At 48.3% G+C, this 21958-nt stretch overlaps 2 protein-coding genes across 4 annotated transcripts; one reads left to right on the forward strand and one right to left on the reverse strand.

Moving 5' to 3' along the window:
* The first annotated feature begins 1036 nt into the window (after positions 1-1036).
* On the forward strand, positions 1037-17326 carry LOC138208866 (son of sevenless homolog 1-like). Of its 3 annotated transcripts, XM_069167062.1 has the most exons (23): positions 1037-1880; positions 3864-3989; positions 5267-5398; positions 5783-5947; positions 6061-6270; positions 6401-6544; positions 7352-7462; positions 7747-7845; positions 8690-8817; positions 11771-12432; positions 12624-12705; positions 13042-13158; positions 13240-13343; positions 13530-13752; positions 13838-13957; positions 14060-14222; positions 14393-14510; positions 14655-14827; positions 14910-15026; positions 15133-15406; positions 15895-15939; positions 16304-16425; positions 16688-17326. In XM_069167062.1, the coding sequence occupies exons 1-23, from the start codon at positions 1794-1796 to the stop codon at positions 17159-17161; spliced, it is 3996 nt and encodes a 1331-aa protein (XP_069023163.1). In that variant the 5' UTR covers positions 1037-1793; the 3' UTR covers positions 17162-17326. The 3 variants fall into 3 exon arrangements, with proteins under 3 accessions (XP_069023163.1, XP_069023164.1, XP_069023165.1); XM_069167063.1 differs by lacking the exon at positions 15895-15939; XM_069167064.1 differs by lacking the exon at positions 3864-3989.
* Positions 17327-18620: 1294 nt separating this feature from the next.
* gemin6 (gem (nuclear organelle) associated protein 6) lies at positions 18621-20409 on the reverse strand. Its single transcript, XM_069167242.1, has 2 exons — positions 20199-20409; positions 18621-19430 (listed from the first exon to the last, which is right to left on the reverse strand). The coding sequence occupies exons 1-2, from the start codon at positions 20327-20329 to the stop codon at positions 19043-19045; spliced, it is 519 nt and encodes a 172-aa protein (XP_069023343.1). The 5' UTR covers positions 20330-20409; the 3' UTR covers positions 18621-19042.
* Positions 20410-21958: the final 1549 nt, after the last annotated feature.

Below are 21958 nucleotides of genomic sequence, written 5' to 3' on the forward strand. Positions count from 1 at the left end.
CTCTCTGCTGCCCTCTGCTGCCCCCTGCTGCTCTGCTTGACACTGAAAGTGTCTCCTCATTCTTCTGTTGGCCTCCTGCTGTTTAGATGTAAATAAACAATATAAACATGGTCAGACTTCAGTGTCTCTGCTCCTGTTTTGTATTTATTTGATGTATTTATAATGAATAATAAATTGTTTAATGTGTTATTGTGGCTCTGCACCTCATCTGGTTCTCAGATGTTCTGTTGTAAAAACAGAACTCACAAGAGTCGTTATTTCTCCTGAATACTCCTGAAAGATGAAGGCTCTGACGCTTATACTGTCGGAAACCACGAACAGGCAGCACCGAGAGAGCAGCTTCGTGAGGAGGATCCGGTTCTGTGAGATCTCTGAGACCAGATGATCCGGTTCTGTAGGTGTTTATGAACCAGTGAGATCAGTCAGCAGGATTTCATACACACTGCTGCATCACTAATCTGTCTGCTGTAAACACACACACGCACGCACGCACGCACGCACACACACACACACACACACACACACACACACACACACACACACACACTCTGCAGTAACAGATGGAGTTAAACTGAAACACTTCAGTCGCTCCTGTCTAACTTCATGAGTTTGAAATATCAGTCTGTTCAGACGCTTCGTTAACTCACCTTGTACCAGTCCACAGGTGAGTCAGAGGTCACAGGTGAGTCTTCTACATGATGATAAATTCTGTTTTCTCTAGGGCTGATGTTGGACTGATGTCAGAGCGTTGTGGAGGAAGAAGAACTCATCCAACACTAAAGTGTAACATGCTAAAGACGGTTTAAAGAGGGAAATAATGAAGATGAGAAGAACTGAATTTGAACTGAGCAAAAATAATTTAGTGGAAACTTGTATTCTTTATGGGATATTAAACTCTGTTCTACACTCCGATACAGCGTGGGACACTAATGCATCTTAACGCTGGCTGCAACCCGCAACAAACCTCAAAAAGAGCAAAAGAACACGAAGAAGAAGACGAAAAGCCCCGCCCATGTACGTCATCTCTCCACTGCGCACGCCCAGCCGTTCCACCGTCTACGGTAAAGCACACCGGAGTCACAACAACTGCCTGCCGTTAGCTCGGTGACTGTCCGCCGTTCAGGGGCCCGGGGCCGGAGCCGCCGTCAGAGAGAGTCTTGGGGACAGAGCCAGGGGAGCGGACACGTCCTGGAGCCGCGGGGTCGGAGTGACAGAGCCGCCCCGCCTGGAGAGCCTGTATGTCGGTGAAATGTTAGCAGCGGAGCGGAGCGCCGAGCACCGAGGAGCCCGCTGATCCACCACACCGATCGCCCGGTAACCGTCGGAGTCCGCCCGCCGCCCAGCCTGACGGTAACACAGCGGCCGGTAACCTGTCAGCTCGGTATCCAACCGGCTGCTGATGTAGGCGACCTGCCGCTAACGTCAGCGGGAGAGCTACGTGCTAACAGGCTAACACCCGGCAACCAGCTGAGCTGCGTCCCGGTGCCGACGGTGCGGAGCGGACCCAGCATGCTCTCATCCCGGTGAGAGGAACTACACCCAACCGCTAGCTGCTAGCCGAGGAGCTAACGGCTAGCTGTGGAGCATCTGGCCGCGGCCAGCTCTCCGTGTCGCGGCCGAGGATGGTCGCAGTGCCGGCGGCTGTTCTCGAGGATCGTCCTGGATGCTCTGAGGCTCTCGGCTTCACCCGCCCTGCTGGACCCAGACAGACCCTCACAGCTTTCATGTAAACCGGGAAACCGTGCGTGTGTGTCCGGCTGCGGCGCTCAGACCCGCAGACCCCCGCAGCAGCCATGCAGGCGGCGCAGCTGCAGTACGACTTCTTCAGCGAGGACAACGCACCGAAATGGAGAGGCCTGCTGGTGCCGTCCCTGGAGAAGGTACACACACATACTACACACACACACACACACACACACACACACACACACACACACACACACACACAGGCCTGCTGGTGCCGTCCCTGGAGAAGGTACACACACATACTACACAACATACACACTACACACCCACACAACATACACACGCACAGGCCTGCTGTGGACAACCCTGGAGAAGGTACACACACACTACACAACATATACACACACACACACTACACCTCATACACACGCTACACCTCATATACACACACACACACACACACACACACACAGGCCTGCTGGTGCCGTCCCTGGAGAAGGTACACACGTATTACACAACACACACACACACTACACCTCATACACACACACACACACACTACACCTCATACACACACTACACAACATACACACACACAGGCCTGCTGGTGTCCTCCCTGGAGAAGGTACACACGTATTACACAACACACACACACTACACCTCATACACACACACACACACACTACACCTCATACACACACTACACAACATACACACACAGGCCTGCTGGTGTCCTCCCTGGAGAAGGTACACAACATACACTACACAACATACACACTACACAACCAACACATACTACACTTTACACAACAAACACACACTACACAACAAACACAACAAACACACACTACACAACAAACACATGCACAGGGCGGCACAGTGGTGCAGTGGTTAGCATTGTCGCCTCACAGCAAAAAGGTTCTGGGTACGAATCCGGTCCTGGGCCTTTCTGTGCGGCGTTTGCATGTTCTCCCTGTGCTTGCGTGGGTTCTCGCCGGGTACTCCGGCTTCCTCCCAACATCCAAAAACATGCACCTCAGGTTAATTGGCGGTTCTAGAAATTGCCCTTAGGTGTGAATGAGAGTGTGAATGGTCAGTCTCTCTGTGGCCCTGGGAGGGAGGCTGTAGCTCAGTCGGTAGACTGGGTTGCACACTAATCAGAAGGTTGGTGGTTCAATCCCCAGCTCCTCCCGCCCACATGCCCAAGCGTCCTTGAGCAAGACACTGAACCTTAAATTGCTCCCGATGGTGTACCATCGGCACGTTGTAAGTCGCTTTGGATAAAAGCGTCAGCTAAATGTAATGTACTGCACAATATACATAACTTACACACACAGGCCTGCTGGTGCCATCCCTAGAGAAGGTACACACACAAATGCATTGTGGGATATACTGAGGTGTAGATCAGAGTGTTACACTTGGGAGCCTTGGCATGCAGCAAGGCCCCGCCCCCTCTCTGTATCTCATGAGAGAAGTCAAATGGAGTCTCTAGTGGCCCTTGGTGGTATTACAGCTGAAGGAACTTCATCCTCTTTAAAGAGCTCCAGTGAAGTCGGTCTGAGACAGCAGGCTGAGGTGTTGTGGGTGAAGTGAGTTTGTTGTCGGTCAAACAGAACTCTGCAGGTCAGTATTTACAGTAAACCCGCCTGCACACAGGTGTGAGTGTGACGCTGTTACAGTAAACTGTTAAAGGGACAGTACGTCATGTTTACATGTCTGTGACATCATCTTCAGAGTTGGTCACTTTATCTACCTCCTGTGTGTCCATTTCCTGTTTCCTCTGTTTAAAGCTTCCTTTGAAGCCAACGTGTGATTGGAGCTGATCGATCACTTAATTGATCAGGAAACAATTCTTGTAAAATAGTCATTGTCGTTTTATTGCAGCTCAGGTTCTCTTTATTGACGACACATGAAATCAATCAGCAGATTAATTGATTTGAAGAAATCAGTGAAACTTATAGTCTCATCCAGGTGTGACTGACGCGCTACAGGTGTGACACACGTTCTACACGTTCTACAGGTGTGACTGGCGCTCTGTGCTCACAGCCTCGTTGTGTGTCTTTGTTGTGCGTCCGTTCATGTTGCAGCTACTCACGGTTCACTTTGATTTTGATCAAATAAATTAATAAAAGGCAAACACTGAGGTGTGTGTGTGTGTGTGTGTGTGTGTGTTACAGGTACTGCACCAGGTGCATCCTAACCTGGTGTCCCAGCAGGAGGCGCTGCAGTACATCGAGGAACTAATCCTGCTGCTGCTCAGCATGTTGTGTCAGGCTCAACCTCGCAGTGTGCAGGATGTGGAGGTACAAAACTCAGTACACACAGACACTCAACACACAACTCACTGATTTGTGAGGTGATGAAGACTCCTCAGAGACTCTGATAAAAAAAATCAGCTAATTGTTTCTACACTGATGATGATGATGTCGTCGTCGCTCTTCATGTCCTTCACTTCCTGTTAAGGTCAGTTCAGGCTGTTGGCTCCTCCCACAGACACTCCACTGTCAATCACACACCGTTCCAGTCTGTCACTCAGCGTTCTGAACCCAACAGAACCGCAGTTTTTTAGGTATCAGTGACAGACTGGACCCACAGTGTCAGAACCAGGCTGCGGTCAGAACACCTCATGATCACAGCTGTTTAATGCGGTGGACAGATCTGTTTTGTTAGTTTCTTAGTTTATGTTGTAAATCACTGTTTCCACAGACTAATAAAACTACAGTCTGTTTACATTCACATTCATTCAGTTTGTTTGAATAAAGTTAATTTGAAGGCAGCTGAAGAGACGTGTCTGTGGTGATAACATCACGGAGGCTCCAATGTGATTGGTCTGGTGCTTCTTGTTTCCAGCTGATGGAGGATGCAGTGATAATGAGGTGCTGTCTGAAAAGCACCACGCACTGCTGGTGTTTTACCCCACCCTTACCTCTGACCCCTGACCTCTGACCCCTCACTGCTCCTCAGGCTCAGATCATGTGTGGCGTGTTCCTGTTTGGTGATGTGTCAAGTCAGGTGATCACACTGAGACAGAAACCTGCAGTAAACAACCAATCAGAGCTGTCAGAGCAGTCAGCTGATCATGACATCATCATGTTCATGTGATCCGGCTGCAGACATGTCAGAATACACACAGCAGCTGATTGGTTGTAGTACATACATGGACAGACAGCTGTCCAATCAGAGCAAAGCACAGGTGTGTCCTGTTGACCCAGAAACCTGGTTTCATTGGACCACATCAATCCATATGTGTGGACCTGATCAGTTCAGATGTTTGGACCACGTCAGTCCAGGTGTTTGAACCTGATCAGTCCAGATGTTTAGACCATGTCAGTCCAGATGTTTAGACCATGTCAGTCCAGGTGTTTGGACCATGTCAGTCCAGGTGTGTGGACCACGTCAATCTAGATTTGTGGACCACATCGGTCCAGGTGCTTAGACCTGATTAGTCCAGATGTTTATATTACGTCAGTCTATATTTTTGACCCTGATTAGTCCAAATATTTGGATCACATCGGTCCAGATGTTTGGACTAGTTTAGTCTGATTCCTGTCCTCACCTGGTCTTCCACGGTTCTGTTTAGGAGCGGGTCCAGAAGAGTTTTCCTTACCCCATCGATAAGTGGGCGATCGCTGATGCTCAGGCCGCCATCGAGAAGCGGAAGAGGAGGAACCCGCTGGCTCTGCCCGTCGATAAGATCCACCCCCTGCTCAAGGTGCATCTTCATCATCAAACTCACACACATCGTGCTTCCCATGATGCCCTGCTCTGACTCTGCTTCCCACGATGCCCTGCTTTGTCTGTTTACCACGATGCCCTGCTCTGACTCTGTTTACCATGATTGTGGGAGGCTGTGGCTCAGTTGGTAGAGTGGGTTGCACACTAATCGGAAGGTTGGTGGTTCAATCCCCAGCTCCTCCTGTCCACATGCCTGAGTGTCCTTGAGCAAGACACTGAACCCTAAAATTGCTCCCGATGGTGTACCATCGGTGTGTTGTAAGTTGCTTTGGATAAAAGCGTCAGCTACATGAAATGTAATGATGCCCTGCTTTGGCTGTTTCCCACAATGCCCTGCTCCGACTCTGTGGCTTGTGTGCAGGAGGTGCTGGGCTATAAGATCGACCACCAGGTGTCGGTGTACATGGTGGCCGTGTTGGAGTACATCTCTGCTGACATCCTTAAACTGGCAGGAAACTACGTGAGGAACATCCGACACTACGAGATCTCTCAGCAGGACATCACCGTGGCGATGTGTGCCGACAAGGTCCCCGATACACACTTATACAAACTGTGACACACAAACTGTAACACACTGTAATTCACACTCACACAAACTGTAATATACACACCTGACCTGTCCGCCTCACCTGTCTGCAGGTATTGATGGACATGTTCCACCAGGATGAGGAGGACATCAGCGGCTTCCCACTGATGGACGAGGAGCCATCAGCCAATGAGGATCAGAGTTACTATGAGCAGGTGCGGAGCTTCATGGCAGACGGCCGACGTTACCTGAGACAGCTCAACCTGCTCATCAAGGTGTTCAGGGAGCCCTTCATCTCCAGCCACATGCTCTACTCCCAGCACGTACGTATGATCAATAACCTCATTGATCACTGACATGTCTGATCAATAACCTGTCTGATCAGTCACCTATCTGATCAGTTATATTGATTTGATCTGTGATATTGATCTAATTGGTGTTATTGATCTGCAGGACGTGGACAGTATCTTCAGTCGAATCGTAGATATCCACGAGGTGACGGTGAAGCTGCTCGGCCTGATCGAGGACACGGTGGAGATGACGGATGAAGGAAGTCCTCATCCTCTGGTGGGCAGCTGCTTTGAGGACCTGGCTGAGGTGTGTACACCTGTATGGATGTATTGATTGATTGATTAATTGGGTACCGGTACATCTGGTCTACCTGTGTTTAATAACCGTCCTGTACCACCCCGTCATGTAGGAAACTATAGGCACTCACATAACTGTAGTTACATCCAGGTGACCATTTAAAGATTCCTCTGTTTCCTGTATGACCTTCTTCCTCACAGTTATAACTTCATAACACAACAATTTAACACCAGTCACTGTACGCCTACTAAATTACACTGCTGAACAGCATGCCAGGTGAAAAAGTTGAAGTTCTCCAAGAACAAAGCATCATACCTGCTGTGGAACAAGGAGGAGGTCGGGTTCTGTGGAACACTGTGGAGGTCCAGTTCTGGTTCAGGTTCTGATTGCTGTGTCTGACACAGGGAGCCTTGAATCAGCTCACTGAAATCTGAAGAATATCAAGGAACTCTACAGCTAAACGTGCTGCCCAGTGTCACATAGCTCTGTCTAAGTCACAGGTCACGGTCCTCCAACAGGATCAGGAGACAAAACGCACAGCTGAAAGCAGCCAGAACGGATCAGAACACACTGAGAGACACACAGGTCTCACGTTTGTAGGGAAAGGACCAACAGATTCATCTACGACGTATAAAACTATTGAAGTCCCGGTCGCACAAAACAAAACGAAGCAAAGCAAAATAAAACTAAACTAAATAAAATATAATAATAACAGAAAATAAAAATGAAATAAATATATTAAATAAATAAAATAAAACAGCAGAAAATAAAATATACCAGGTGTTGTCTGACTCCTGATGTGTGTTTGATTGACAGGAGCTGGCCTTTGACCCCTACGAGACGTACACTCAGGACATCCTGCGCTCTGGTTTCCACGAACACTTCCTGAGTCAGGTGTCCAAACCAGGAGCCTCCTTCCACCTCCAGGTGAGCCCCGCCCCCTGGCCTCTGACATCACACACCTGTCTGTCTGGGTCAGGTGGAGGTGAACCAGCCTCCGTCAGCAGGTGTGTGTCCCTGTCAGTCAGCAGGTGTGTGTGTGTGTCCCTCTCAGTCAGTGTTTGTCAGTAACAGTATGAAGATGATCAGTGAGCAGCTCTGATTTAAAACTTCAGTAAAAGTTACATCCTGCTGAGAGTCAACAACACTGATGATGATGATGATAATGATGATGATGATGATAATGATGATGTCTGTCTCTGTCTCTTCAGTCCATCTGTGAAGGTTTTAAAGAAGCTGTTCAGTATGTTCTGCCCAGACTGCTGCTCACTCCTGTTTACCACTGTCTGCACCTGTTTGAGATCCTCAAGGTGAGACACCCATCCAACGCCTGTCCTACATCTGTGTTAGAGCTGTCCTATGTCTGTTACATCTGTCCTACGCCTGTTACAGCTGTCCTATGTCTGTTACATCTGTCCTACGCCTGTTACAGCTGTCCTATGTCTGTTACATCTGTCCTAAGCTATGTTGCGCCTGTCCTACACCTGTCCGACACCTCTACAACTGAACCACGTCCAGTCCTGCTGCTTGTGGATGGTTCAGTCGCCATAGAGACACATTATTGACAGAAGTAAATAAATATTGGATCATCTGATTCATCTTAAAATAAAAAAATCTACCAATCAGTGAGCCGAATGTCCAAGTGTAGTCCCGCCCACCTGCAGAGTTCAGCTGCTGTGACACAGATTGATTGACAGGTCTTTCACTGGTTTCTGCAGTTAGTTTCCAGTCAGACCAGTATCCTCTGGTCCTGGTCCTGGTCTTGGTCCCGGCCCCAGTCCCGGTCCTGGTCTTGGACTTTCCACAGTGCAGCTATAAGCTGCTTTGTCCCTGCTGAGGTTAAATCTCTGAAATACTTCCAGTCATGTTCTGCAGATTATTTCACAGCTGAAGGGGGTGCGAGGGGGGGCAGCAGGTTTAGCCTGATCTGGTTCTGATCCTGGACTCTAAGGGTCAGCACAGTCTCTGCAGCAGTTTAAAAGGTGGGGTTCTGGATCAGGTCCAGGTCCTGGTTCTGTCCTGGTTCATTGATATCTATTCAGTTAGGTTTCGTCAGACCATGAACGGTCTGCAGTCTGCTCATCTGCAGCTGATGTTAAAGAAAGAATACCTGTACAGGTGCTCCTGATGACTCACCCCCATGTGTTTCCATAGCAACTGGAGGAGAAGAGTGAGGAAGAGGAGGATAAAGAGTGTCTGAAACAGGCCATCACAGCTCTGCTCAACCTGCAGAGCAGCATGGAGAGGATCTGCTCCAGGAGCCTCGCCAAGAGGAGACTCAGGTACGTACCTGTACGCACACCTGTAAGCACACCTGTACAAACACCTGTACAGACCAGTTCAGTACAGACACCACCAGAGTGATTGGACTTTAAGTCTAACTCAGATGGTCTTACACCAGAACCGAGAACCAAACACTGAAAAGATTACCTAAACAGAACCGGCAGATACACAAACTACTGACACACAAACGGCAAGAGGTCAGGGACACACTCAATAATACACACACAAGAGTTCAACAAACATACAGTACTGTCCACACACCAAACATACACTGAGTCTCACACACACACACACACACACACACACTCATTTGGGACTCCTCCCATCCTCTGTGTTTCCCTTTGGACCAAAATAAACCAGGATGGGGAGGGGAGGGTCGTTGGGGTCGCAGGTGGGGGTGGGGGGGTGTTAGGAGGAAGTAGCGTCATCATGTGGGCGGAGCTTCTCTGCTGCTTATTGTTCTCTGTTAGAAAGAAAAGAGCTGAGAGGCACAGAGAGGAAAACTGCTGCCGAGTTCAATAAAGTTTTAACTTCATTACTTTGATCACCTGGACGACGACAAAGAGGAGGAGGACAGGTGGCTGGTTGACTGACAGGTGGACATGAGGACGTAGGTGAAGTTACTTTTTTCTTTCTTTGTGTTACTGCAGCAGCTCAGTGTTTGTTCTGCAGGAGGGAGGCCAAGGGGTGGAATGTAGATGGAGGTTTGTGGAGGTAGATGGAGGTTTGTGGAGGTAGATGGAGGCTTGTGGAGGTAGATGGACGCTGGTGGAGGCAGATGGAGGCAGATGGAGGCAGATGGAGGCTGGTGGAGGGTGGTGGAGGTAGATGGTGGATGTAGATGGAGGCCGGTGGACGTAGATGGAGGCCGGTGGACGTAGATGGAGGATGGTGGAGGTAGTTGGAGGATTTTGGAGGTAGATGGAGGATGGTGGAGGTAGTTGGAGGATGTTGGACGTAGATGGAGGCCGGTGGACGTAGATGGAGGCCGGTGGACTTAGATGGAGGCCGGTGAAGGTCGATGGAGGCTGGCGGAGGTCAATGGAGGCTGGCGGAGGTAGATAGTTAGATGGAGGATGGTGGAGTTACAACCCTGTTTCCAAAACAGTAGTAATGCTGTGTAAATAAATGTAAATAAAAAAAGAATGTGATGACTTGTAAGTCATGTAAGTGGAGGAGGTTGTTGGTGGAGGTGGTTGGTGGTTGTTGTTGGTGGAGGTGGTTGCTGCTGGTTGTTGGTTGTTGGAGGTTGTTGTATGTTGTTGTTGGTAGACGTTGTTGGTCGAGATGGTTTTTGGTTGTTGCTGTATGTTGGAGGTTGTTGTTGGGGGTTGTTGGTAGAGGTGGTTGTTGGAAGCTGTTGGTAGAGGTGGTTGTTAGTTGTTGGAGGTTGTTGGTAGAGGTGGTTGTTGGTTGTTGGTGGAGGTGGTTGTTAGTTGTTGTTGGTTGTTGGTCGAGGTGGTTGTTAGTTGTTGGTAGAGGTGGTTGTTAGTTGTTGTTAGTTGTTGGTAGAGGTGGTTGTTGGTTGTTGGTAGAGTTGGTTGTTGGTAAAGGTGGTTGTTAGTTGTTAGTAGAGGTGGTTGTTGATTGTTGGAGGTTGTTGGTAGAGGTGGTGGTTGGTTGTTGGAGGTTGTTATTGGGGGTTGTTGGTAGTGGTGGTTGTTGTTGGTTGTTAGGGGTGGAGCCTGGTGAAAGCCTCCATCTGCTGCATACTTCAGGGGTTTAACTGTAAACTGATTATCCAGCTGTAACAACAGACTCTCTAATAATGGAGCAGTCCGCTCATTTCTGACCATCAGTTTTCAGACTTCCTGACGTCACTGTGATGATGATGTCACTGTGTCTGTATGTCACAGTGCAGCTGTTTTTCCGAGCTGAGGTTGGAGGTCTTCCTGCTGTGACCTCACATCCTCTTGGACGTGCTCACCGGTTTGTACAGAGCCTAAACACGTCGTCCAATCAGAACTGACCCAAATGTCACATGATGAACATGTAGAAAACCAACCCAATGAACAGTTCACCCTGTTTTGTGTGTGTGTGTGTGTGTGTGTGTGTGTGTGTGTGTGTGGTGAGGGGGGGAGAGGTGTCTATCCATGTGTGTATCTATCGATCTGATCGACCTGCTTACTCACTTACCTTTTGACCTTTTCCTGAAATGTAAAGTCAACATGTTGTGTTGAAGTAAAAACAGGAAGTTTATTTCTCTCAGTGTTAAAATGTTAAATGTTCCTTCCTGATGTTCCACATGTTCTACTTATGTTCTAAAACCAAGTGTGTTCTGTCAGTACAGGAACATGCAGTGAACCATAATGATGAACTCCCTGTTGGTATTAATGAGCAGCAGACCGCTCAATAACCTGATCAGCTGTCAGACCAGGTGTTTGTGTCTCCTGACGACAGATCAAACTACACATTTTAGAGGTCTTTTATTGTGACAGTCCGAGGCTCACCTGTACAACAATCCTGTCTCACCTGTCAGGTGGACAGAGGCGAAAAGTCGAACTGATTCAAATCTGAGAGAAACAAACTTTAAAAGTTGATTTATCGATGGATGGATCTGATTGATCCATTCAGTTTATAGATGAACGTCTGTGGCTAACGTCTAATCACACGCAGGAGACAGGTGGACAGCAAACCTCCACTTCTCCTCTCCTCTCCTCTCCTCTCCTCTCCTCTCCTCTCCTCTCCTCTCCTCTCCTCTCCTCTCCTCCACCTGTCCTCCACCTCCTCCCTCCCTCCTCACAGGTGGAGCAGCAGCTGTTGGACGAACTGTTCCTTTAATTTCAAGGCGGTCCTGATGAGACCAGTTTCGGGCGTAGAACTAAACCCCCCCCCCCCCAAAAAAAAAAAAAAAAAAAATCAGACCTCCACCCTGATCCTGAGCCTCGTCAGGTCCTCCTCACTAACTCCTCTTCTTCTCCTGTGCTCTGACTCTTCTTCGTTGGTGTGCAGCGAGTCGGCGTGTCGTTTCTACAGCCACCAGATGAAGGGGAAGCACCTGGCCATCAAGAAGATGAACGAGATCCAGAAGAACATCGACGGCTGGGAGGGGAAGGACATCGGCCAGTGCTGCAATGAGTTCATCATGGAGGGCACGCTGACCCGCGTCGGCGCCAAACACGAGCGCCACATCTTCCTGTTCGACGGCCTGATGATCTGCTGCAAGTCCAACCACGGCCCGCCGCGGCTGCCAGGCGCCGGCTCTGCCGCAGAGTACCGGCTCAAAGAAAAGTTCTTCATGCGGAAAGTCCAGATCAACGACAAGGATGACAAGGAGGGCGAGTACCGACACGCCTTCGAGATCATCCTGAAGGACGGCAACAGCGTGGTGTTCGCCGCCAAGTCCGCCGAGGAGAAGAACGGATGGATGGCGGCGCTGATCTCGCTGCAGTACCGCAGCACGCTGGAGCGCATGCTGGACTCGGCCATGCTGCAAGAGGAGAAGGAGGAGCAGATGAGACTGCCGGGGGCCGACGTGTACCGCTTCGCAGAACCTGACTCCGAGGAGAACGTTGTGTTCGAGGAGAACGTCCAGTCCAAGTCCGGGATCCCCATCATCAAAGCAGGGACGGTCCTGAAACTGATCGAGAGACTGACCTTTCACATGTACGCAGGTGAGGCGTGATGTCACACAGGTGTTTAAATACAATGATGTCACACAGGTGTTTTATATTCAGGACCAGTAGTGAAAAAGAAGCTTTATTTAGTCGTTTATCATTCATCTCTGAAAACGGTCCTGGTCCTGGTCCTGAGTGCAAAGATTGTCTACGATCTCTGATCTTCGTGGCTCTGTTTTGTTCTTCAGATCCGAACTTCGTGCGGACCTTCCTGACCACCTACCGGTCTTTCTGTAAACCTCAGGAGCTGCTGGACCTGCTCATGGAGAGGTGAGCGCACATGTTTAACTAGAACCACGGACGGGTCGGCCTCAGTGTTCAGAACTGGTTTAACCAGAGTCCTTCAAGACAGAAACTCATTTGTGAGGTGTGTTTAGGCTCATGATTGTGCTGCAGGACAAATCTTCTCCACCCAGATTAGACCAGAGACCGGAGGGTAGAGCAGGTCTCTGAAGGACGGAGGTCCCGGTGCCGTTCTTGGGTCCAGATGTTTGTCTGAGGTCTGGTTGTCGGTCTCGGGTCCAGATGCCGGTCTCAGGTCCTGGTCTCAGGTCCAGATACTGGTCTCTGGTCCCTGTGCCGGTCTGAGGTGTGTTGTGTTTACAGGTTTGAGATCCCAGAGCCGAGGCCGCCTGACGTGGATCAGATGGAGGGGGGGGAGCAGCCGCTCAGCGCTGAACTCAAACGGTTCCGTAAAGAGTTTGTTCAGCCGGTGCAGCTCAGGTAAACACCGCTTCCTGCTGGAGGAGTCACATGACCGACCTCAGAGTCTTCGCTCCTCTCTGACCTCCTTTCCTCCTGCAGAGTGCTGAACGTGTGTCGGCACTGGGTGGAGCATCACTTCTACGACTTCGAGAGAGACGCTCACCTGCTGAGTCGACTGGAAGACTTCATCGCTTCAGTCAGAGGTACACATCTGTCAGAACACCTTTATTTTCTGTACCAAATGATGAGGAGTAGGATCAATAACTATCAATAGCGGTACCGCTAATCGGCACCGGTACTGATCCAATTGTACTGGTGTTCAGACAGCTACGGTGTGACGGTATCAGGTTGTATCACAGTAAACATGTGAATGATGGTTTGTATCGCAGGTAAAGCGATGAGGAAGTGGGTGGAGTCAATCACTAAGATCATCCAGAGGAAGAAGCAGGTTCAGGTGAGCGGGCCCAGTCACAGCATCACCTTCCAGAACTCTCCTCCTCCCATCGAGTGGCACACCTGTAAACCAGGAAACACAGAGCAATTCGACCTCATGACCCTTCACCCCATCGAGATCGCCCGCCAGCTCACCTTGCTCGAATCCGACTTTTACAGGTAACACACCTGTCACACACAGCTGTCACACACACACACACACACCTGTCTCACACACCACTGTGACCTCTGACCTCACCTGCAGGGCAGTGCAGCCGTCTGAGCTGGTTGGCAGTGTGTGGACCAAAGAGGACAAAGAGCTTCACTCCCCCAACCTGCTGCGGATGATCCGACACACCACCAACCTCACACTGTGGTTCGAAAAGTAAGACATCATTCTGACATCATTCTGACATCACTCAATACACACTGGGAGGTGCAGGTGAGCTTGTGCAGTCAGCTGATGTTACCTGCTGCCTATCTGCAGATGTATCGTAGAAACGGAGAACCTGGAGGAGCGGGTCGCCGTCGTTTCTCGGATCATCGAGATCTTGCAGGTGTTTCAGGAACTCAACAACTTTAACGGAGTTCTGGAGGTCGTCAGCGCCATGAACTCCTCACCGGTCTACAGACTGGACCACACATTCGAGGTAACAACACAGATCCAGGCGTCTTCACCTGTCTGCACACAGACACACCTGTTCCACACCTGCTCTTCACCATCGTCATCAGTCATAATAAATCCAAAACTAAATCAAACAGTAATGAGCTCCGTTATGACTCAGATGTGATATTTATTTTTTTCTGTGTTTTTCTGCAGCAAATCCCCAGTCGGCAGAGGAAGATCCTGGAGGAGGCTCACGAGCTCAGCGAGGACCACTACAAGAAGTATCTCGCTAAACTGCGCTCAATCAACCCCCCCTGTGTCCCCTTCTTTGGTACGCTCCACTTTCCAGGGACATGGGAAACAGGAAGTACAGGGGTCAGGGGTCAAACAACCAACACCTGTGTGTGTGTGTGTGTGTGTGTGTGTGTGTGTGTGTGTGTGTGTGTGTGTGTGTGTGTGTGTGTGTGTGAGACAGGTATCTACCTGACCAACATTCTGAAGACGGAGGAGGGGAACCCGGACTTCCTGCGTCGTCACGGTAAAGACCTGATAAACTTCAGTAAGAGGAGGAAGGTGGCGGAGATCACCGGGGAGATCCAACAGTACCAGAACCAGCCGTACTGTCTGCGGGGGGAGAGCGACATCAGGGTCAGTCAGGGCGACGTCACTTCATGTTTACAGTGACGAGTTAACTCGGTGAGCTGAAGTGTGTTGTTTGTTTGTGGAGCAGAAGTTCTTCGAGAACCTGAACCCGATGGAGGACCTGTCGGAGAAGGACTTCGCTGATCACCTGTTCAACAAGTCTCTGGAGATCGAGCCGCGCAACGCCCGCTCCTTACCTCGCTTCGTAAGTGTGCGAGCGTCACCACGGCGACGCCTCGTCATGTTTGAGGTCAGCATGTAATCTGTGAGTAGCACCGTGAGGACACTCACGTGCCCCTCCCCCACTGCAGGTGAAGAAGTACACCTGTCCTCTGAAGTCACCGGGGATCCGGCCCACCTCGGCGAGGCCCGGCACCATGCGCCACCCAACACCTCTGCAGAACGAGCCCAGGAAGATCAGCTACAGCCGCATCCCTGACAGCGAAGCCGAGGGGGGGGCGGTCTCCGCCCCCAACTCCCCCCGGACCCCTCTGACTCCACCCCCTGCCTCCGCGGCCTCCAGCTCCACAGACGTAGGCAGCGTCTTCGACTCGCCGCAGGGTCCCAGTAGCCCCTTCCACTCCAGTAAGACCTGCCCACGGACCACACACACCCGTCACTGACTCCGCCCGCTGACCGGTCACTGACACTAACATTTCACACTAACTCCGCCCACTGACCACACACCCACCAGTCACTGAAACTAACCCACTAAACTCCTCCTCCTCCTCCCTCCTCCTCTGTTCCTCCTCCTCCTCCTCCTAATCTGTTCCTGCTTTTCTCTCTCCTCCTCCTCCTCCTCCTCCTCTGATCCTTCTCCTCCTAATCTGTTCCTCCTTCTCTCTCTCGTCCTCCTCCTCTGTTCCTCTTCCTCTGTTCCTCTTCCTTTCATCTTCCCCTTCTGTTCTTCCTCCTCCTAATCTGTTCCTCCTTCTCTCTCCTCCTCCTCTGTTCCTCTTCCTCTCGTCTTCCCCTTCTGTTCTTCCTCCTCCTAATCTGTTCCTCCTTCTCTCTCCTCCTCCTCTGTTCCTCTTCCTCCTCCTCTCACAGTGTTTCTCCTTTTCACTCTGCAGCCTGCGACAGTATTTTTGCTGTGGTCTCTCTGCCTCACGGTCCACGTTAGTATGCCCCTCCTGACTCTCCGTACATTTGCTCATCACACACATCACACTCACCTGTCACTCACCTTTCAGTCACCTGTCACGCATTCACCTGTTAGTCACCTGTCATTTAGCTGTCACGCACTCACCTGTCAGTCAGTCACCTGTCAGTCAACTGTCACTCACTCACTCACTCACTCACTCACTCACTCACTCACTCACTCACCTGTCACTCACTCACCTGTCAGGTTCCACTGCGTGTTCTCTCAGGTTTTAGTCAGTGTTCTCTCGGGTTCTACTGTGTGTTCCACTGTGTTCTGTTAGGTTCCACTGTGTGTTTTCTCAGTACCTCTAACAGTGTGTCTGTCCTGGCTGGTCTCAGGGTCCTCCTCGGTCTCCTCCATGGTGAGTTTCAGTCGGGGTTCCGAGGACACGCCTGTTCCTCCTCCTGTTCCTCCTCGCAGACGACCAGAGTCTGCTCCTGCTGAGTCGTCCCCCTCCAAGGTACCATCACTATCCTCACATCTGGCACCGCCATCACTACTGTCACTACTATCAATATTATCACTGTTGTCACTATTATCACTACTATGAATATTATCACTATTATTACTACTGTCACTATTATCAATAGTGACTTCATTTTCACTGAACATGATGAGAACATGAGAATAGTGAATTGACTACAGTTGAACTTCATGTGCACCTGTCTGACCTCCCCACTGACTCTTTCTCCCTCCCACCTCCTGTTCTCCTCCCCCAACAGATGATGTCAAAGTTGGACAGCCCACCCGCTGTCCCTCCTCGTCAGCCCACCTGTAAGCTCCTCCCACCTCGTTATTCCTCGTCATTGTCGTCATCATCTCCGCCTGACAGCCCCCCCTCCCTTCCTCCTCGTGAGCCCCTCAGCTCTCCTCTTCACCTCCTCCCCCCGCCTCAGGGTCGCTCCCGCTGTGACCTGCTCCCTCAGGCCTTCTTCCCCTCCACCACCTCTGCCTCCCCCTCCATCTGCTCCGCTGCAGCTGCCTCGTCCACCTCTCCACCCCTTCCTCCACCCACACCTGTTACCCCCACCCCTGCCTCCAAGAAGATGCCCCTCCCCTCTCCTCCCCTTCCTCTCCTCCCCTTGGATGGTCCCCCTGTGCCACCCCGTCACAGTGTCCCCAAACTCCCCCCCAAGACCTATAAGAGGGAGTCTATGGGCCACGCCCCCCTGCTGGACATGCCCCCTGCACTCTGATTGGACAGTCAGGACTTCCTGAAGGCGCAGAGATAGCTGATTGGATGGCCTGTGGAGGAAGTGGGGCTGCATCAGCTAACACTACAGCTGATTGGATCAGAACAAACAAAAAAAAACGATGGGTTTAAAAACAAAAACCCAAATATCTGGTTGACCAATCAGGACGTTCTGATCCTGTCTGAACTGTGACAAAATAAAACACAAATCATGTGCCCTTATTCTGAAAATCTTACTGTGGCGTCCAGCTGCAGAACTTTGGAGAACTTTTGACAACATTTGTCTGTCTGTGGTCGGTTTTCATTTCTGTTTGTCGTCAACGATCTTGGACCTGATCGGACCTCGTATTAAACCGGGACTTGTGCGGAGAGGATTGTGGGTAATGTAGCGCTCCACAGACTGAAGAGGTGTTGATGTGTCAAGAGCCTTCAGGTACTGGACCACAGAGGTACGGTCGTGGTTCGAGTTGACCTTATGTTGTTTGTCTCTGAATGTTAATGAAGATGTAAACAAACATGTTGATCGCCTTCTTTAAAAAACAAGGGAATAAATGTGTTTCTACCACTGAGCTGGAAGGACAACAGAAACCACTGCTTCTGTCTTTATTTTATCTACTAATTGTCTGCAGGGTTCACTTCAGTCTACTTTATTTCAGTGCTCTTCACTTTACGCCAGTCCACTTCAGTCTTCTTCACTGCAGTACACTTCAGGTCACTTCAGTCCATTTCATTTAGCTGACGCTTTTATCCAAAGCAACTTACAACACACCGATGATCGGGAGCAATTTTTTTTTTTTTTTAGGGTTCAGTGTCTTGCTCAAGGACACTTAGGCATGTGGACAGGAGGAGCTGGGATTAAACCACCAACCTTCTGATTAGTGTGCAACCCACTCTACCAACTGAGCTACAGCCTCCACTTCAGTTCTCTTCTCTTCCCTTCAATCCTTCATTTCACGTCAGTCCACTTCACTATACTTCAGTTCACTTTGTCAGTCCACTTTACTTCACTTCAGTTCTCTTCCTTTCACTTCACTCCTTCACTTCACATCAGTCCACTTCACTTTACTTCAATCCATTTCACTTCAGTCCTCTTTACTGCAGCGCACTTCACTTTATTTCAGTCCTCTTCACTTCAGTCCACTTCACTTTAATTCAGTCCACTTCACTTCAGTTCACTATGCTTCAGTCCACTTTACTTCACTTCAATTCACTTTACTTCAGTGCACTTCATTTTACTTCAGTTCTCTTCCCTTCAAATCTTCATTTCACGTCAGTCCACTTCACTTTACTTCAATCCACTTCACTTCAGATCTCTTTACTTTACTGCAGCACACTTCACTTTACTCCAGTCCACTATACTTTGCTTCACTCTTTTTTTTACTTTACTTCAGTCCACTTCACCCCAGTTCACTGCAGTTTCCTCTTTAATCTCCTCAGAGTTTTCAATCAGAACATAAGTTGAGTCACATTTTATTTGTCTTTATTTACATCTTGTAAACATTTCGTTTTTAAACAGGACATCGGCAGCAGTAGTCACCTGCAGTGTTACCCGTGTCTTATCACCACTTCAGCTCTTTTATTGTGAAATAATAATAATAGTAGATCAACTGATCTGATCAGATTTACAAGGTTTGATTTAAGCTGCTTTTATTTTGATACAAATTTTTATTTATCAAAGTAAAATAATTATTCATTATAAATCTGAAGAGAAACAGTTTGAAGAAATGTGCCCTTTTAAATAAATTGAGGGGGAGGAGCTTCCACCTTCATCGATTATAATTGGATCCAGACCAGCTGTCACTCACAGCTACTGCTGCACCCTGATTGGTCAGGAGGCCAGGCAACAATCTGACTGGTGGATTTAACAACCCTGAGATATACAGTGTCAGTCTGGACCAGGACCAGGACCAGTCTCTGGAGGACCTGGTTGGGCCTGGATCAGTTTTTGGATGCGGCCCAGGATGATCTGGTTGGAGCTGCAGCAGTCCTCAGGTCTGTAGGGGGCTGTGATGGTCAGGACCCCGGCCACCCTCAGGTCGTCCCCCTGCTCCTCCACGGGGATCCGGTTCCTCTCCAGCCACTGGCGGACGCTCCCCTTCCTCCTGCTCAGCTCGTGGGGGACCAGGATCGGGGTCGTGGGGGGCAGGAATAAGGTCCGGAGACGCCTCGCTGTCTCCTGGTCAGCCGCCTGCAGGACCTTCACCTCCTCCACTGCGTGACCCATCACGACCTGCACGGAGGTCCCGCCCTCCGTGAAGTTCACCAAGACCATGCTGCAGGGCAGAGGACCAGAGAACGGGTCAGACCACGTCAGCGGTCTCCTGGATCAGGATCATTCAGGACCCGGAACCAGAAGTTCTGAAGGTTTTTACAGCATGACTGAAAACATTCATGTATATTGATCATCTGAAAACGGATCAGATCAAAGGATTCATGATGTCATTCGAACAGTCGCAGCTTGTTTTTATACTTTATATATATTTTCTCTTTGTTTTTACCCTGTTTTAGTTATTGTTTATTATGTTAGCTGTTGATTATTATATTCGTTATTGATTATTATGTTACTTATTGTTTGTCATGTTAGTTATTGATTGTTATGTTAGTCATTGATCGATCGTGTTAAAACCTTCAGACCTGCTCGGTTCAGTTTCTTTTGGTACAGGATTGATCCGGACTGCACGACCCCACTCTGTACAAATGCTCACCTGTTTACTACAAAGTCACACAGGAAGCGCTTTAATGAAACTCATGATAGTTTCAAAATAAAAGCTTCTTTCAGAGTCTAGAAACAAACCCATGATAGTTTCAAAATAAAAGCTTCTTTCAGAGTCTAGAAACAAACTCATGATAGTTTCAAAATAAAAGCTTCTTTCAGAGTCTAGAAACAAACTCATGATAGTTTCAAAATAAAAGCTTCTTTCAAGTCTAGAAACACCGAGCTCCATCAGTTTTATTTGTACTTTCTCAAAAACAACTGCTCCGTTTACAGATTAGGATGCATGTCAGCTGTGTGTGTGTGTGTGTGTGTGTGTGTGTGTTACCTGGCGGACACCGGGTCCACAGTGAGCAGCCAGCCGCAGTACTCCTCGTGTTTTCCCGCCTTAACCTTCACCTGTTTGTCGATGAAACGGGTCCACTGCAGCGGACCTAACAGACACCAGCCGCATTGCATCACGTTCCTCGAGAGCAATATAAACTTAATAATCAACACAAAACACCCAACAACGTCCTGTCTGCGGCACGAGCTTTGAAATACCGCTTCCGCTTCCGCTTTGTTTTTCAACGTGAGCGCCCCCTGTAGGCCGGAAACACAAACATTATAAGACAAATTCGATGAAAAGCTACACAAATAAAATAAAACCAATCCAACAGCAGCAGAAGAAAAATAATTGCATCGTAATGCCAAAGACAGAAGGCAGGGGAACTTTTAAAAACGGGAACAAAAATTAACTTAAAATCAATTCAACACCAAGTTTATTCGAGATAAAATTACGATAGTTCCTGCAGAAAAGGGAAGTGAACAGTGTCACCGAAATTACAGTGATATAATTGTCTTTCTCTCTCAAAATGCCTTGATATCAATAAGGAGAGTCATATTGGACAAATTGTTGCTCACTCAGTCCTTTATAACTGTTGAAAATGCCTTTAAAGCCCCAACATAACAAAAATAATGCAGTTTTATGAGTTCATCTCCTGCCTGTTGACTCAAAGGACTGAGTGTCTAATATAACTCTTTCATACTTTTTAACAAAGTACATGTTAGATCCTGCATGAGACACATCCCTTGAAGGAATTTGTACGTTAATGTTTCCGTTCGGATTGTAATTTTTTTTTTAGTTTAAAGAAGGGCCATGAGTAAAAACACATTAAGACTCAAGTTTAAAACCCTGATTATCAGGCGTAGTAAGATTCATGTCCTTATCTTAACCTTTTAATGATTGCACTTTTTTTTTAGCGTAAAAGTATAAATTTACAATCATTTAAGTATTTTTTTTTTTAGTCGTTAACATCTCTTTTGAATTTGTTTGTGCCTTTTGCATCACTTAATGTCATTTTGCATTCATTTTACGTCATTTTTGGAGGATTTTTTTTGTGCCTTTTTAAGTTTTTTTTTCTTTTTTTCTTACATCTTTATGGTTATCTTATGTCAGTTTGTAGTCATTTTATTTACTTTACATTCACACTTGCAAATTTTGGTAAATAATTTGACATTTGGATTGGTCTTAAAGGATAAGAGGCAGAATAAACTTCTGGCCAAATATTTTAAATGAACTCCTCGAGCTTTATTACCACGTCCTAATAAGCTTTTCTTATATTCAAAGATTCTTAAACCCAAATATCCACGGCCCAGTTAACAAAGGAAAACTCAACACCTCTAAATTTAAATGTTTATATCTTTTTTTTTTACAGCAAAAATGGCACAAATTGGTACAGAAGCTGCTTGTAAGACGTGAACATTTGACTGTCTCCAGTGTTTTTGTTCCATTTTTCACTGGTGAGACAAAAAGACATTTAAACATCTTGATTTGGGTTTAGGGGGAATGATGATGTTTACTTTATGAAGAATTATTTAAAAAGATAATTGTCTTATTTACAGCTGATGAAAATAATATTGGTTGTAGCCCTGCAGTTCTTCTATGATACTATTCTGCTGTAGTTTCCTTTCTGTAAATACCTTATATTTAATTAATTCATGTGGACCCCAATGGTCCTGGTAAAGTGGGACGTTTGGACCCGCCTTGACAGTTGTCCCCGTTGTTGGTAATCCAATCTTGCTAGCATGACTGTACATTACAAAAAC

The sequence above is a fragment of the Embiotoca jacksoni genome, unplaced genomic scaffold, assembly GCF_022577435.1.
Source record: "Embiotoca jacksoni isolate LCO1_2020_lvr unplaced genomic scaffold, fEmbJac1.0.p SCAF_4, whole genome shotgun sequence".
Classification (NCBI taxonomy): domain Eukaryota; kingdom Metazoa; phylum Chordata; class Actinopteri; family Embiotocidae; genus Embiotoca; species Embiotoca jacksoni.